We start from the raw sequence: 15,408 nt of genomic DNA, 5'->3' as shown, positions 1-15,408 counted from the left end.
AGGCAGCAAGGCATACTAACTTATAATACCTTGGCCTGATACCTAGGATGCTTGTTGGAAAGAGCAGGAGGTCACACCAAAAAAGTGGAGTCTAAGCAGTACCTCCTAGTGAAATTCCACATACCATTCCATTGACAGATTAAGAGTTTTAACAATTTTTCTGCCATGAAATCAACTCAAGCTTTGCAGGAGAGGTCAAGTATAAGTCAGCCACTTTGCAGTTTGGCAATTTCCTGCAGGAAAGGTTTGTTGAATGTATGATGTTATAAACTTCTTATAGAGTACTCAAAATAAGGGGCAATGCTGTTTATTAAAAGAACAAATCTCCCAAAAACCAGTTTGGTGTAGGGCCCTTTTGATCACGGGAGGGGGGCGATTATGAACCGATTTGGGCTAAGTGCCAAATTCTGAATCTTTATAACATTCATTCCATTTCATCTACTAATTATCATCTACTTATATAATTTAATTTTATACAGATTAGGTGGCAAATTGGGTTTGCCCAAAGTTAGCAAAATAATATGTATGTGTTATAGTTAAAGAGGATGGTTGCAGGTATATATATATATATATATATATATATATATATATATATATATATATTGTATATATAGGTGGAAGAAGATGAAGTTTTCAAGTTGGTGAATAATGTTATCTTCTCATCTCATCAGTTTGTACCCATGAAACCCAGTTATACTGGTTTGATTACTCTGTGCCGTTCAAAGTCTTTGATTACACTGTGTCATTCTTGCCTGCTGCTCCGCATTGATATCACAATTTCTATGAAGTCATTTGTCTTTTGAATGTTGGAAAGAAGATAGGTATTTGCTCAATTGTCGTTCAAAGTCAATTTCTATGACTTACCCAAATTGATCTACCTTGCAAATGCTATCTTTGTTATTCAAAAGAAAAAAGAAGTGGTCCCATAAAATGTTGGAAAGAAGATAGATATTTGCTCAATTGTCATTTGAATAACATTAATAGCCATCATTCCCTTACGGGTAACAAAGAGAGAGAGAAATTGAAAGTATCATATATCCACCGGGATGTGGATTATATCATATATTAACTGTTGGATCTGAAAATCGGTTTTCAAATTTAAGTATATGTAATTTGGACCGTTAGATTGACTAATGTATCATATATTAACTGTTGGATCTTTAAACGCCCCACCAAACACCATGAAATGGAAAAACGTTTATTATTACTGAAGTGTAAAGGGACATTTCTTGAAACGCCCAGTTTAAACTTAACCAAACAACAAATTTAAAAACGTTTATTTGATAAATGGGCGTTTATCCTTGGATAAACGGTTCCAAAGACATACATACTTAACAAACACCGTTAAACGAAAAACGGTTCCATCCAACGCCGCCACGGCACCACAGAGAAAACCCTACATAAACCTTGAAACTTCACTCATTCTGAGACTTGTATGCTCCACTGCGGATGGGTTCATGTTTCTTCTATTTCTTGCTCCCCAAGCTCTCGAACTATTACTGGAAAACATAGTTCTAAAGTTGAAGATATCAACCTAGGGTTTCTGTGTTATAGGGTTTTAGACAAAAAACAATGGCGAGAGCGTATGCTGCAGGCCTTGTTTCTGCTCTGGCGTCGGCTTCGTTAGCAGTGGAGCATGCTTACGCCGATGGGCCTTTCAGTTTCTCTCCATTTTCACATTCTTCATCTTCTTTGACTCCTCAAGCCTCTCATGAAGCTCCTCCGCCCGAGTCATCTGCGAAAGAGGAACCTCAACGGGTTCGGAATGATAACCCACGGACAACGGCGGTCGGGTTCGATCCAGAAGCGCTCGAGCGGGGAGCCAAGGCTGTACGAGAGATTAACAGCTCCTCGCATGCCAAAAAGGTTCAACTTATGGATTTTTGTTCAAAGTTATGATTTTTCTGATGGATTTTATTTATGGAGAAGTTAAAGGGAGTTTTGGTGTGTATGTAGGTGTTTGAGGTGATGAAGAAACAAGAAGAGACGAGGCAGTCGGAATTAGCTGCAAAGAAAGCCGAGTTTCAGGCAATGCAAGCTCAATATGAGACCGTAAGACAATTTTTCTTTCGTTGTCATTGTATTGGATTTTTGTTTGTCTTATCACGTCTTTAGATATTGATCTCTTCAAACAAGAAATGATTATTTTTCTTTTTTCTTTTTACCATTGAATAATTCATTGGTCATTGTAGTGGCAATTCAAAAGATTGACGTTTAAAGATATTTATTTGTTTATTCTTTTGTTTTTAACCGTCCGCCTTTAATTTCTCAACAACTATACTTGATGTAACTATTTAGTTAATGATGGTTGTGTACGTTGTGATTATCTTACGCAGTGTAGCCTGCATTTTGCTTTGTTTCCTATAAACATCTCCACTTGCCGTTAATATACTAGAATTGAGAAGCCAGCTGCTGGAATAAGTTTATAATTAACCTACATCCGTTGCAATTTACTGCTTTTCTTGTGGCAGAACTTTTGGTCCATTCTTACACTGTTTCACTCTTTATGTATCTTCACTTGGGGTGGGGGGAGGATTGAGTGCTCATTTGTGATATTGGTAGCCTCCTGTAATCCTAGTATACTTAATGGGGCACGGATTTCAGTATTTAATCTCAGAGTGAACAAAGGATTCTGTTATATGGACAATGCTTACAGATCCTACTACATGTCTATGGTATTGAAGTCATGGGCCATTAGACTGTATGTTTATTCTCGGTCTCTAATTTTATTTAAATTATCTCTATCTGTCTTGCAGGAGAGACAACGGGTAATATATGAAGAACAGAAAAAACTTGTCCAACAACAGGCACAAACAAAAGCTCAAATGGCTCGTTATGAGGATGAATTGGCAAGGAAACGGATGCAGGCATCTACTTAACTGATAACATTCATTATGAATTGCATTGTTGAGCATGTTTTAACGACCTTATTTTTCTGCAGGCAGAGAATGAAGTTCAAAGAGCAAGAAATCAAGAGCTTGTAAAAATGCAAGAAGAATCATCCATCAGGCAAGAGCAAGCTCGGCGAGCAACAGAAGAACAGATTCAAGCACAACGTCGGCAAACTGAGAGGGAAAAGGCTGAGATAGAGCGTGAAACAATCAGAGTTAGGGCTATGGCAGAAGCAGAGGGGAGAGCCCATGAAGCAAAGTTAGCAGAAGAGGTAAATAGACGGATGCTAGTAGAACGTGCAAATGCTGAGAGAGAGAAATGGGTTGCTGCCATAAACACGGCATTTGAGCATATAGGAGGTGCAAACTCAATTCCATGAGACATGCATTATACTTCATGAGTTAAAAACTTTTGTTCTGAAACATATTCCAGATCAACGTGTTTGATAACATTTCAATATATTAAAAAAAGATAAAATTTCAATGTTCCAAGTTCGATACATGATACATTTGTGATTTTGTGTGGGCATTAAGAAAGTTCAATTGCATGATAGATTGGTAAGATGATCTATTTATGTTTGGAAAACAGAAAGTGAACTCTATGGAAAATTAAGTTGTTCAAGTGGTTCTATCTGGTTTCATGCATTCAACACGTTTCAATTCTCAAAGTGATGTGACAGGGGGTTAGGTTTCATTTCATATGACCAACCATTTGGGTTAGTCTTTTTTCAAACTTTGGCCTGAATCATTCAAGGATATAGATATAATGAGCAATCAAATATTGAAGATGATTTAGCTTTTAATGTATCAATAGATATGGTTGTCTAAAGGAAGATACGATACTCTAAGCTATATGCCTGCCAATTTTTGAATGCCATGGTTACCTTTCTTTTGTTCCCTTCCACAACCCTTATATTACTTCTAGTAGGTAATTAGTTGAACTCAACCATCTCTCATGGTTAATGAACTGTTATCAATATCATGTTTCGGACTTTGTGATCCAAGATCCAATTTTGGTAGGATAATTGGATTAGGCTGAGAGGCTTTGTGAATGTGCTTTTGGCCCTAGTGTCCTACAATATGGTATGTGGTAGGGGATTGAGAGGCTTATCTTTTAGGAGTACAAATTTGAGTTTTAATATCTATGAAAGGGCGACTAAAGAGTGTTCAATTCTCTTGCGCAGACTAGTGAGGTAAAATTAAGTGCTGAAAGGGAAGATATCAATTATGGTTGTTATGGGTGGAAGACATCCCTCCCCCCAGTGATTTAAAAGGTGCGCTTGAGGCATGCCTAGGTGCATAGGCGAGACTCATTTTGGGGTATGCGCCTCACCCAGGTCCTAGGCGCACGCCTGGTGTGCCTGATGCGCTTTGTGCCTCTGCCAGGCATGCTCCTTTTTAAAATTTTGTGCTTTTTGCTTTTTTTTTTTTTTTTTTTTTTTTTTTTTTTTAAGTCTAACGGTTGGGCAGGGGGACCCCCAACCATGCCCCTTGAGGCAAGCCCAAACAAGTCTATGTTAGGGTCTGAAATTCTTATTTCTCACATAAAAAAATAATGATTTTATAACTTTCATTGCCTTTTAGGATTCACTTGCTCACCAAAGCTCCGAGAACCCCCTATTTGCTAATGTTGTTCATTCATTCATTGCAATAAAAAATCTTCTTAAAAGGCAATGAAAGTTATAAAATCATTATTTTTTGTGTGAGAAATAAGAATTTCAGACCCTAACATAGACTTGTTTGGGCTTGCCTTGAGGGGCGTGGTAAAAAGGCGACTCATATAATAAAAAATGCAATATGTTTTACATCACATTAGCTACTTGAAGCAATGCAATTAAGGAAAAAAAAAGAGATTATTGGTTTTACATGCTTGAAAATGCTTTATATGTTTGCTTTTATTTTTAAATTTTCATTTGAATATGCTTTACATGTTATGTTCATGTATTTTAATTTTAGATAATGGGTTTTTTAAAACATTTATTTTAAAATTTAGGTTTATATTTTTTATTAACATTATGTTTAATATTTTTGAATTTTTGAATTTTTTTTGGCATTTTTTGATTTTTCTGAATTTTTTTAGCTTTTTTTTTTTTGTAATTTTGTGCCTTGCTTAAAAAGGCGTGCGCCCCACCTTGCACCTCATGCGCAAATTGGCCTTTGCTCTTTTGTTTTTTTTTGCGCCTTGCGCTTTTAAAACACTGCGCCCCCCCCCCCCCCCCCCCCCCCCCCCCCCCCCCCCGGTCAAGAGAGAGCAAAGAAAAGTGACACCACAAAAAAAGGTAATGGAGAGATGAGAGAAGAATCCATTTTTTTCTCAGACCAATGGGGCTCTGAATCATGCTTGTTATGGGGGATTGAGAGCCTTATTTTTTTGCAGTACAAATTTGATGTTTAATATCTATAAAAGGGCAACTGAAGAGCATTCAATTTTCTTGGGCAGACTGGTGAGGCAAAATTAAGTGCTGAAAGGGAAGATATCAATTATGGTTCTTATGAAGACCCCCCACCACACACACACAAAAAGAAAAAAAATGACAGAGAGAGGAGAGAAGAATCCATTTTTTTTCCTCACACCAATGGGACTCCGAATCATGCTTGGATACTTCTTGGGTTTTGTGGTGTTTCTTTATCATCTCTCACACATTTGTCAAAGAAAATGTATGGATAGATGGTATATTTTCTCGAACTTTACTATTTTTTTATAAGTAATAGTATAAAATTAATTTTCTTGAACTTTCCAATTTGAAACTAGTAATAGAGATGTCAGTGAAATTGCCAGGATACAGGTATCGTAGAAGACAAATGTCTTCCAAGTATTAAAAGTAAAAGCATGCTATCTGATGTTGAGTAGGATACTGGTATTTCTATCCATGTCTTTGTACTTTAAGAAATGAGAGGTTTGGTCCAAATGTCTTATATCATGCTATCTGCATTGTTCATCTCAGCAACAGAAGTTGTGAAATCCTTAATTAATGCATTATATGTAAATCATATGAAGGTAGATTTTGTCATATTTATTTGTTATTGTGTTTCTATATCCATATAGAGTTTTTTTAAAGGTAAGGTAACTATTTTTTTTATCAATAACAGAAACTTTTATTAAATAATTAAAAGAAAGGTACAGAGGAAGAAAGGGGAGGGCTAAAATCTCTTAACCCTCCCCGAGAAAAACAAAAAATAGAATTACAATACAGCCCAGAGCATTTGATCCCTTCCCACCCGCTGTTTAGCAAGAGCATCTGCAAAGGAGTTAGCACTTCTCTTATCCCATTGTAGCTGACTGAATTCTTGGATAGCCAACTGACCTTTCTTTTTTCGTTGGAAAACTTTCATAATCTGATTTCCTCCTTTTGCAACCAGCCTATAGCCACTTTTGAGTCTCCTTCAACAATTAATTTTCTGATATTCAATTCTTTAGCCTTCTTTAACCTTCCATTACCACCATAACCTCAGCTCTAAGTGAATCCCCTACACCAATTAGACCTGAAGACATAGCAATAACTCTCCCTTCCTCATCTCTGAATGTTCCTCCAATGCCTGAGGGCCCCAGATTACCTTGACTACTTCCATCAAAGTTCAACTCAATAAAACTAGAAGCTGGCGGAGTCCACAATGGACTATCTTCAATTGAAATGGGGTTGAATTAGCCATTTCCTTCCAACTCAGCAATATATTTTTAGTGACACTCTTAAACAGAACATGCAGTGTCCTTGTACAAAAAGACTCTGTAAAGTATATGGAAGTGATCAAATGAGTGCATAAAACACATAAAAAATAGTCAAAAGTTGAAAGTTCTGTCATGAAGCATCCTTGAAGAGAGAATGTTTTGCTACCAAGATTGCAAAAGAGTAGAATTGCTCACCAGACAGCTCTATCTTGAACCTTTCCTGTTTAGGCCTTTAACCAACATCCAGGGATCCCTCAACCAACTAAGGTGTGCACCACTGCAAGTGAATGGATTTCAGTTACCATACAGCCACTGTTTACCTACAATGATTGTATGCATGGTTCACGACTCAGCCTCCTGATTAAAAAAGGTGCAACAGCATGGTTCACGACTCACTTCCCTTTTGCTGCCACCCAGGCTGGGAATTTGACTTTTAATGAAGCAGCTGAACTAAAGAAAGATCCTTATAGAGCTCTCATCTCTCTCAGTTTGGAATCAGAGGGCTTTTTTTTTTTGGAAAGTTCTCCATGCAGCTATTTCTCGGGGGTACTTTTTTTTAAAGAGAACAAAGTAATTTTATTGATGAAAAAAATTGCAATGAGTGACTCAGCTAGCTTGGTAGCTAAACATTACTCTGAGGCACTGTAAAAATAATAAAAAGTACCCTCAGCAGGACCCAAAGAAAAGATTGCATTCACACCGACTGACTTCTACTGCTCATGGAACAAACCATGTCCAATTAGTAAAACATGTGTCGGCACTTGTGAGAGCTCTTTTTCCACAGAAATCCATAGCCTTATCCTTCCAACTATTCCTTTGCTGCTGAAACCTTTCAAGCACCAAGGATTCAAGAAGTATATAATCCATGTGGGCATTTTGACCTTGAATTCACAGATTTTAAGAAATGGAACCAGATCTTATGAGTGATGTGGCAATGCATGAGCAGGTGATCAGTCATTTCCTCTGCCTGCTTAAACATAACACATGTCAGCCCTGAAGGATAAGCCTCTTCCTATTGGTTTATCCTTTGTCAAGCATTTGCCTAATGCTGCCATTGATACCAAAAAAACAGATTTTGATGGTGCTGAAGATCTCCACACAATTTAATGTGAGAAAATGGTACTTCTATTTTCCTATGTATGCTTGACAAAGCTGAAAATATTACTGTTGGGCACTTCAAAGGAGTGTAACAAAAGAACTTTCAAAGTAGATTTGTTTCTTTTGTTGTTTATATGATGTCAGTGGGTCAACATCCTACAGGGTTTTACTCATGTCAATTGGGGTTTCTGAAGACTGTTAAAGTTAATTATTCATGCCTTTTGGTTTCAATTATCCAATTATTTTGGTTTGAGTCCTCTGCTTCTTTTTTTATCTTTTGTTTTTGATAAATAACTTCAGATTTCATTAAAAAAAATCCTTTGTATGCACATATTTGTACTTGTCAATATAAAATTGTATGAAGGTTGGGGCTGAATTTTGCAGAGTACATAAACCAAATTGGCCATGAGCTTGAGCTCAAAGTTAATGAAGTCAGTTTTCTTAATTGGAAGCTTTCATTTGGAAACACATAATAGGTTTAATAATGATCTTTCAGACAATTATAATCCAGAACTAGGCACTCTGTGCTTTAATTTCTTACTTGTATTGCATTAGCTGCTTGGTGTTTTTGTTGTCTCTATCTAGTGGTAACCAACATGGAAAGGTTGGTTGTATATTTGAGTTAGGCTGTTAGGCACTTAGGCTTGACTTTTAGTACGGTTATCCACTCCAAATCTGTTTAGTTTGAAAATGATGCTTTATGAGATTCTCCCTTAAAAAGATCTTCAAAAGGGTGGTTTTTTGTCTCGATGGAATCTTTGTCTTATGGGTGGGTTTGTGTATATGTGGGGCTTTAATGCCTTTTGCCACTTGAGGTTTTGAAGGTGTTTTTTGTTTTTATCTTCTTCCCTTACTAGCTTTTATCTTCCTTGTTCTTTTATTTGCTAACAAAGTTGTTATGCTATAGAAAGTAAGATTTTTGCTGTGTATAAGTTCATAACTTCATATTCTATACTGACAAATTAGCTTATAATGGCTTTTTTTTTTGGAAATTGTGATCAGCAATTGCCAAGGGAGGGTTTATGTGGGATTATTTATTCTCCATCATTACATGTGAATGAAACATGGAGAACTAATCAGAGGATTTTTACTTATTTGTTTAGTTCTTTTCATCCATGTGCATGCAACATTGATGGGCAGAATTTGTGCTCTTTCATATCATCTACTTCTCTGAAGGATTTTTTATTAAGATTGAAATTAGAACTGGTCCTTTTGTTCTTTCTTCTTTCTCATCCAAAGGCATCCTCTGGAGAGGGATTTTTTGTGTTAATCAAGTTCAATTTCTTTTGTCCTTAGTGTTGGTATAAGTGCCAAGGTAAATTTCTTTAGGTATTTTGGAAATGACTTTTGGTCCATAAGCAAAAGGGAAAAGAGACGGTGACTCTTCTGTTTCTTATCTTACTAATCTGGGACAACATTTTGCTTAGACATATTTACTTGAAGTTGTAATTTGATAAAATTTCTTGCAATACTGTGGTTGGTGTTGCTACTTTTATGAATATTGTTCAGTTTAGACTATCTATCAGATTAGAAGTAGCTTATTGGGAGTGCTAATTGATGCTTATTTTATGCAGATTTTATATTGAATGGATGTTATTAGTCATATAGATTGGTTAAATTGTTTCTTTTTTCTTCTCTCTGTAGGTGGCTTGCGGGCCATATTGACAGACCAAAATAAGCTGGTTGTAACTGTTGGTGGAGTGACAGCACTTGCAGCAGGGATCTACACAACGAGGTATTGGTGGAATTAATGAACAAGAAGATTTGGAATATATGTACATTTTTATGTTGATTATTGATTCTTAGGATTGCTTTTCGGCAGCTAGGAAAGTAGGAAATGCATTCCATTGCTCTTCATAGTTTTGACATTCAATGTTGGTGGAATCACTAGTTACTTTCCTTTTAGTGTATGAATAATTGAATACATCTATCATCATGGGTGCTTGTATCCATGTGTGCCAAATCTTGTTTAGGGAGTGAAGCTGGTTTCAGGAAGACATATAGTACTTTTTAAGTATATTGTGTGTTTGTAAATTTGTTATATTAATTATTTTTTTATAAAAAACATGTATATATATGATGAAAATAGTTGAAAAGATACTTGTGTTTTTTGTTTTTCTTTTTTTTTTTTAATTATTAAATTTTAAAATTCTTGTAGTAATTAATTATTTTTTAAAGAAATTTAAATCGGATCGGACCAGATCCGAAAATCTGGCTTCTTCATCGAATTCGAATTCGAATCCATACTTATGAGATCCAATCGGATCGGATTCAGATATACCCTGATTTGAATCCGATCCAATCCGGTTGCATCCCTAGTATTGAGAAAACATTTTCTCCTTTTTGCCTATGTGGTGGCTGGCTGGCACCATATATAATATTAAAAAGTGCACATAACCTTGAGTACTTTATATGCAATGATACCAAACAAGTTCCTAGTTGTGGATCTATGCCAAAACTTACTTTCCGTCTTGCTTGCTTTTCTTGTTGGTGCAGATTATGATGCTGAACCGGTATCAGTTTTTGAGTTTTATTCCCATCTTACTCTCTCCTTGTATATCTGATAATTTTTTTGTGGATGTCAACCAAACATTCAGAACATTTTATTTTGCTGTATTCATCAAAAAAAAAAATCATTTGGCTGCCTAACTTTTGTGAGCTACCTTGATCACGCCAGAACAATGAAAAATGAGCTTTTGATTTTTGGTTCAACGTAACATTTGCTTTTCAGGTCCTTTTTGCTATTCTCTTGTTCTGAAATGGTTGGTAGAAATTGGACACGATTTCTTAGATTGAACTTGTTTCATATGATCTATTCATAAAAAAAGTGTTGGGTGATCTTGATCCTAGTTGCTTTGCGTGCGGATGTAATCCAACGAAGTAATAGTTTAGATGAATGTTTGTGCATGCGCACATGTGAGCGTTCCAAAGAAGCGCCGATAGATTAGATGTATGTATGTACACATGCCTCAGATTGTCTAGACCCTAATTTCTTATGCCTATAGGCCCTTTAATTTTTTTTTTGAGGCCATCACATTGTGGTTTTATTTGCAGTTGTTTTATGATAAAAAATCTACTAGCTTATAGAAAAAGGTCTGCTCAAGGTTTAAAATATTGACACAACGCCCCATAGGGGGCACATCGAATTGTATCTTTGAATAACCAATACGAAGAACAGTAAGAAATGGTGGGTGTGTGTGTGTATTGAAACAGGTAAAGTATAATATCATTAAAATACCAAAAAACATGTATAACAAGGAGCTGTACACAGGGATTTACAAAAACTGCACATGCAGATCTATACCTCCAAACCCTGATTTACAAAAAGATTTCTAAAAGCTAAAAAGGAGTTAAAATTACTGTCCTTAAACACATTGTTTATTATTATTATTTTTGATCAGTGAAACTTAAACACATTTTTTATTGTTAGCCAAGAGAACATTTTTTCCCAAAATTTTCTGAAAAACTGTCTGTGGAGCCATGTTGATTCAAGACAATCCTTGCATTCCTCTCCTGTCATATGCACCAAAAAAACTGCAGCAGGAGCCAAGTTCCACACCAATTTGTCCACATTTTTTAGGCCTTTGACTCTTCAACTCTTCACAAAATCCACCAACGATTCAGGGCAGCAACTTTGGACTTCAAGCAAGTTCCTGACCTTATTCCAAACCTCAAAGGAAAAGCTACAGTGAAGTAACAAATGGTTGACTGACTCATTATGATTCTGGCAAAGCACACAAGTGGAACTCCCCCCTGCCCAAAAGCCTCTAAAACAGCAAACCTTATTACTAAATTGTAAGATCTGCAAAAAAAAAGTGTCAATCATCAAATTTTCTGAAGATTTTGCAAGATTTGAAAAAATATTGCAAAAACAGTTTTTTTTTTTCATTTTTTCTCATAATATATTGTGATTTTTTTGTTTTTTTGCTTTAATGCTTGAGAATGGTTAAGTCTATATTGGTCTACATTTCTTGTGTTGAAAACCATAGATTTTTTTGGTGTTATGAGTAGATCTATGATTTTTGTTTTGAAAAACATGGGGAAAATATAAAATAACCAAAAAAAGAACAATTTATAGATTTTTTTGTATCTGCCCATAAAGATTGCATATGTCGTAGATGTATGGGCGATCTATCATATCCATAGAACAATTGATATTTCTTCTTCAGCATTTATTAATTTTATAATTTTTGAAATTAAATAATAAAAAATAATTATTTATATTTTCTTGTGGTATGACCATAAGAATTGAGTATGTTGTAGATCTAAGAATGATCTATCATATCTACAAAGCAATTGGAGTTTCTTCTTCAATATTTATGTTTTTGATTTTTTTTGTAATTTTTGGAATTAAAAAAATAGACAGTAATAGTTTAAATAAGTAAATAATCATTAATTATATTGTCACTTAGAAGTTGTGCCAATGCATGTTTTATGGTTTGATAGGATAATTGAGCTTTTATAAATAGTTAAGCATAGTGTTTTTTAATGAAATTTGAGAACTCGACAAAATTACATAAAAAAAGAAATTGATATATTCTATATGATATGATGATACCATTTTATGATTTCTATTTAATTAAAAAAGAGAAATTGATATATCTATAAACCCATACAATTTTATGTCAAAAATTCAATTTTTGAACATTTATTTTTTAAAATAAAAATAAATAGAAAATAACCATTTGAATACCAAAAGATTCTTTAATTGTAGCCTCTAAGAAAGAAATATGTATTTGAATGTAACTGTGAAGTGTGAAGATGACAGTTAGATGCTAGGATAAATTTGAATGTTTTCCGGTGTGTTGATTATGATGTATTTCTTGATTTCTTCATAAAGCCCACTAGAATATACGAGTCTTATGTATGTATATGTCATCGATGCCTGATATTTAGTACTATTGATGTATTTTTACTCTTCGTGCTTCAGGCCATTAGCTTTCTTGATCCTCTTAATGCATATATGTATCATTTGTAAGAATGCATAGATATGTTTTACTCCTTATTTGCATTTCTTGTGGATTTGGCTATAATACGAGGTATAGTTGATATTATTCTTTCTTCCCTTGCAGAGAAGGTTCTAGGGTGGTTTGGGGATATGTTGATAGAATATTAGGACAACCATCTCTGATCAGAGAGTCCTCTAGAGGGAAGTATCCTTGGTCAGGTGTCTTCTCTCGTGCCATGAGCACACTATCACATAAAGCTGACAAAAGATCTACTTCCAAAAATGGAAGTGGCTTTGGTGATGTGATTTTGAACCCTTCTCTTCAAAAAAGAATTGAACAACTTGCAGGTGCTACTGCAAATACAAAATCCCACCAGGCACCATTCCGCAACATGCTCTTCTATGGCCCTCCTGGAACAGGGAAGACAATGGCTGCTAGAGAACTTTCTCGCAAATCTGTATGAGATCTTATCCTTTATTTCTGCTTCATTTGATGCAAACTGAAAGGAGGCCCAATTTGGTAGCTCGTGAACTATTTATTAAGCCAGCTTGAGTTTTCCATGCATGCTCTTCCACCTTTTACTGGACATGAGCAAATGCTTGCTTGTGAAATTTTTTGCCATGCTTGATTGCAGGATCCACATCTTGGAACCCTCAAAACGAACTATGCATGCTCATCAAAAGAATAGAAAAATAAACAATAAAATCCTCTTTCCAATTAATCATCCAGCTAAATCTGTATAACATGATTTCAGGGATTGGATTATGCATTGATGACTGGTGGGGATGTTGCACCACTGGGACCACAGGCTGTTACCAAGATACACCAGTTATTTGACTGGGCTAAGAAGTCCAAGAAGGGCTTATTGCTCTTCATTGATGAAGCAGATGCATTTTTGTGCGAGTAAGTGATGTGTGATATATCTAATGCTTTTGCATGAAAATGATTTCATGAATGTGTTCCTTACAGGAGTTCCATATTTCATGGCACAACAATCAATCTGACTCAAACAGCAATGCTTGGATGATCTTATTCATCTGACTAAAAAGGCCATTACCCAGTGTTGTTCCCAGCTATATAACTAATCTCATTTTATTTGGTAGTGGAGAAAAAGATGAAAGGTCTGTGAGGCTGCGCTTCATATTTTCTTGCCAGCTACTTAAACAATCTTAAACTAGCCGAAATTGCATTTCTTGGCTAATTTGCTAAGACTGCAATTCTAATGTCTTTGTGGGTTGCATTATTATGGTAAAATTAACCATAATATTTCTTTTTCTTTATACAACTGTCCAATCACATTGCTATCTGGCAACTTGCTAACTAAAAGCTTGTATGTCATTGGCCGTTGAAGTCCTTAATATAACTGGATATCTGAATTCTTATATCCAAAATTTGCAGGCGAAATAAGACCTACATGAGTGAAGCTCAACGCAGTGCTCTCAATGCCCTCCTCTTTCGCACAGGTGACCAGTCCAAGGACATAGTCCTTGCCCTTGCTACCAATCGCCCTGGTGATCTTGATTCTGCTGTTGCTGACCGTATTGATGAGGTCCTTGAATTTCCCTTGCCTGGGGAAGAGGAGCGCTTCAAACTCCTTGAACTCTATTTGGATAAATACATTGTTCAGGTTGGACAAAGGAAGTCTGGCTGGCTTCCATCTTTATTTCGTCGACAGCAACAGAAGATAGAGGTGAAGGGTTTGTCGGATGATGTTATCAGGGAAGCTGCTATCAAGACTGAAGGATTCTCAGGAAGGGAGATAGCAAAGCTGATGGCAAGTGTTCAAGCTGCAGTTTATGGGAGCAAGGACTGTGTGCTTGATGCAAACTTGTTTCGTGAGGTGGTGGATTACAAGGTTGCAGAGCACCAGCAGAGAAGGAAACTTGCTGCTGCTGAAGGCGGTAGCATTTAAATTCTCTGCTCGAATTGAGGTATGGCATTTCTTTATTTTGGGTAGTGTTAAGTCAGCAGGCTATAAAGAAGCAGGTGAGTATCTGATTTTCTTATTTGTTAGACCCCTTCGTTGGGGTTTTTTGTTGTCATTATTATTGCCCCCGTCAAGGTGGGGGAATTTTGGATGGTCATCTATATTTTATCTCACCAATTAAAGCTGATAGATAACGAAGGATATTTGGAACATTCATGTCCTTCTCATTTGTTGCACATTTTTCTCTTCTCAAATCGAGTTCGTCAGACTTCCGTTTTCTCTCTCTCTCTCTCTCTCTCTCTCTAGGGACTTCAGGATTCAGGAGCCCCCTTATACAAAGATGAGATTAATGAACACAAAGGGAATAATAATGGAAGAAAAAAAAGACCTAAATTTAGCTTCTCTAGCTGAGTTATGAGCAACAGAGACCTTTTCCTTCTGCAGACGTTAGTTTAACAGAAAAAAAAAAGGAAAGAAGATTGATGCATATTTTTAGCCATCTCTGCACGCGTTTTCATTGAAACATTTTAAGGGCAAATTTTTTAAGCTACCCTTAAGTTATTGTCTTAAATCACCCATACTATTTCTGATAATAATCTAAATGGAAATGATAAAATGTCTCTTCTGCCGTTATGTCAGAGGCTGGTGTTGTATCTCTCTTCTCTTTGATGGTTCCTGAAATTCCGTCCCAGGCAATTTAACGGAAAATGGGGTTCCTTTCACATCTGAGTATCCCTCAGATCGATTTGAGAAATACTCAGTCGGCCGAGTCAGGAATCTAACCCTCAATAACCAATATATGTCAATTAGATTAAGAAAATTTTCGTTGGAAATCTCTTCGGAAAATCTCAAATTCCAACTGTCTACAATCAATGT

General features: G+C 35.9%; 1 protein-coding gene across 1 annotated transcript; it reads left to right on the top strand.

Moving 5' to 3' along the window:
* The first annotated feature begins 1,333 nt into the window (after positions 1-1,333).
* LOC148879598 (uncharacterized) lies at positions 1,334-14,768 on the top strand. Its single transcript, XM_088961168.1, has 8 exons — positions 1,334-1,866; positions 1,957-2,052; positions 2,757-2,867; positions 2,942-3,251; positions 9,301-9,391; positions 12,729-13,062; positions 13,360-13,508; positions 14,004-14,768. The coding sequence occupies exons 1-8, from the start codon at positions 1,573-1,575 to the stop codon at positions 14,515-14,517; spliced, it is 1,899 nt and encodes a 632-aa protein (XP_088817294.1). The 5' UTR covers positions 1,334-1,572; the 3' UTR covers positions 14,518-14,768.
* Positions 14,769-15,408: the final 640 nt, after the last annotated feature.

Source organism: Nelumbo lutea, chromosome 1 (assembly GCF_056320005.1).
Source record: "Nelumbo lutea isolate HS-2025 chromosome 1, American lotus-T2T, whole genome shotgun sequence".
Taxonomy (NCBI): domain Eukaryota; kingdom Viridiplantae; phylum Streptophyta; class Magnoliopsida; order Proteales; family Nelumbonaceae; genus Nelumbo; species Nelumbo lutea.
Note: the sequence above shows the minus strand (reverse complement) of the source record. Positions and strands in the feature narration are given on the sequence as shown.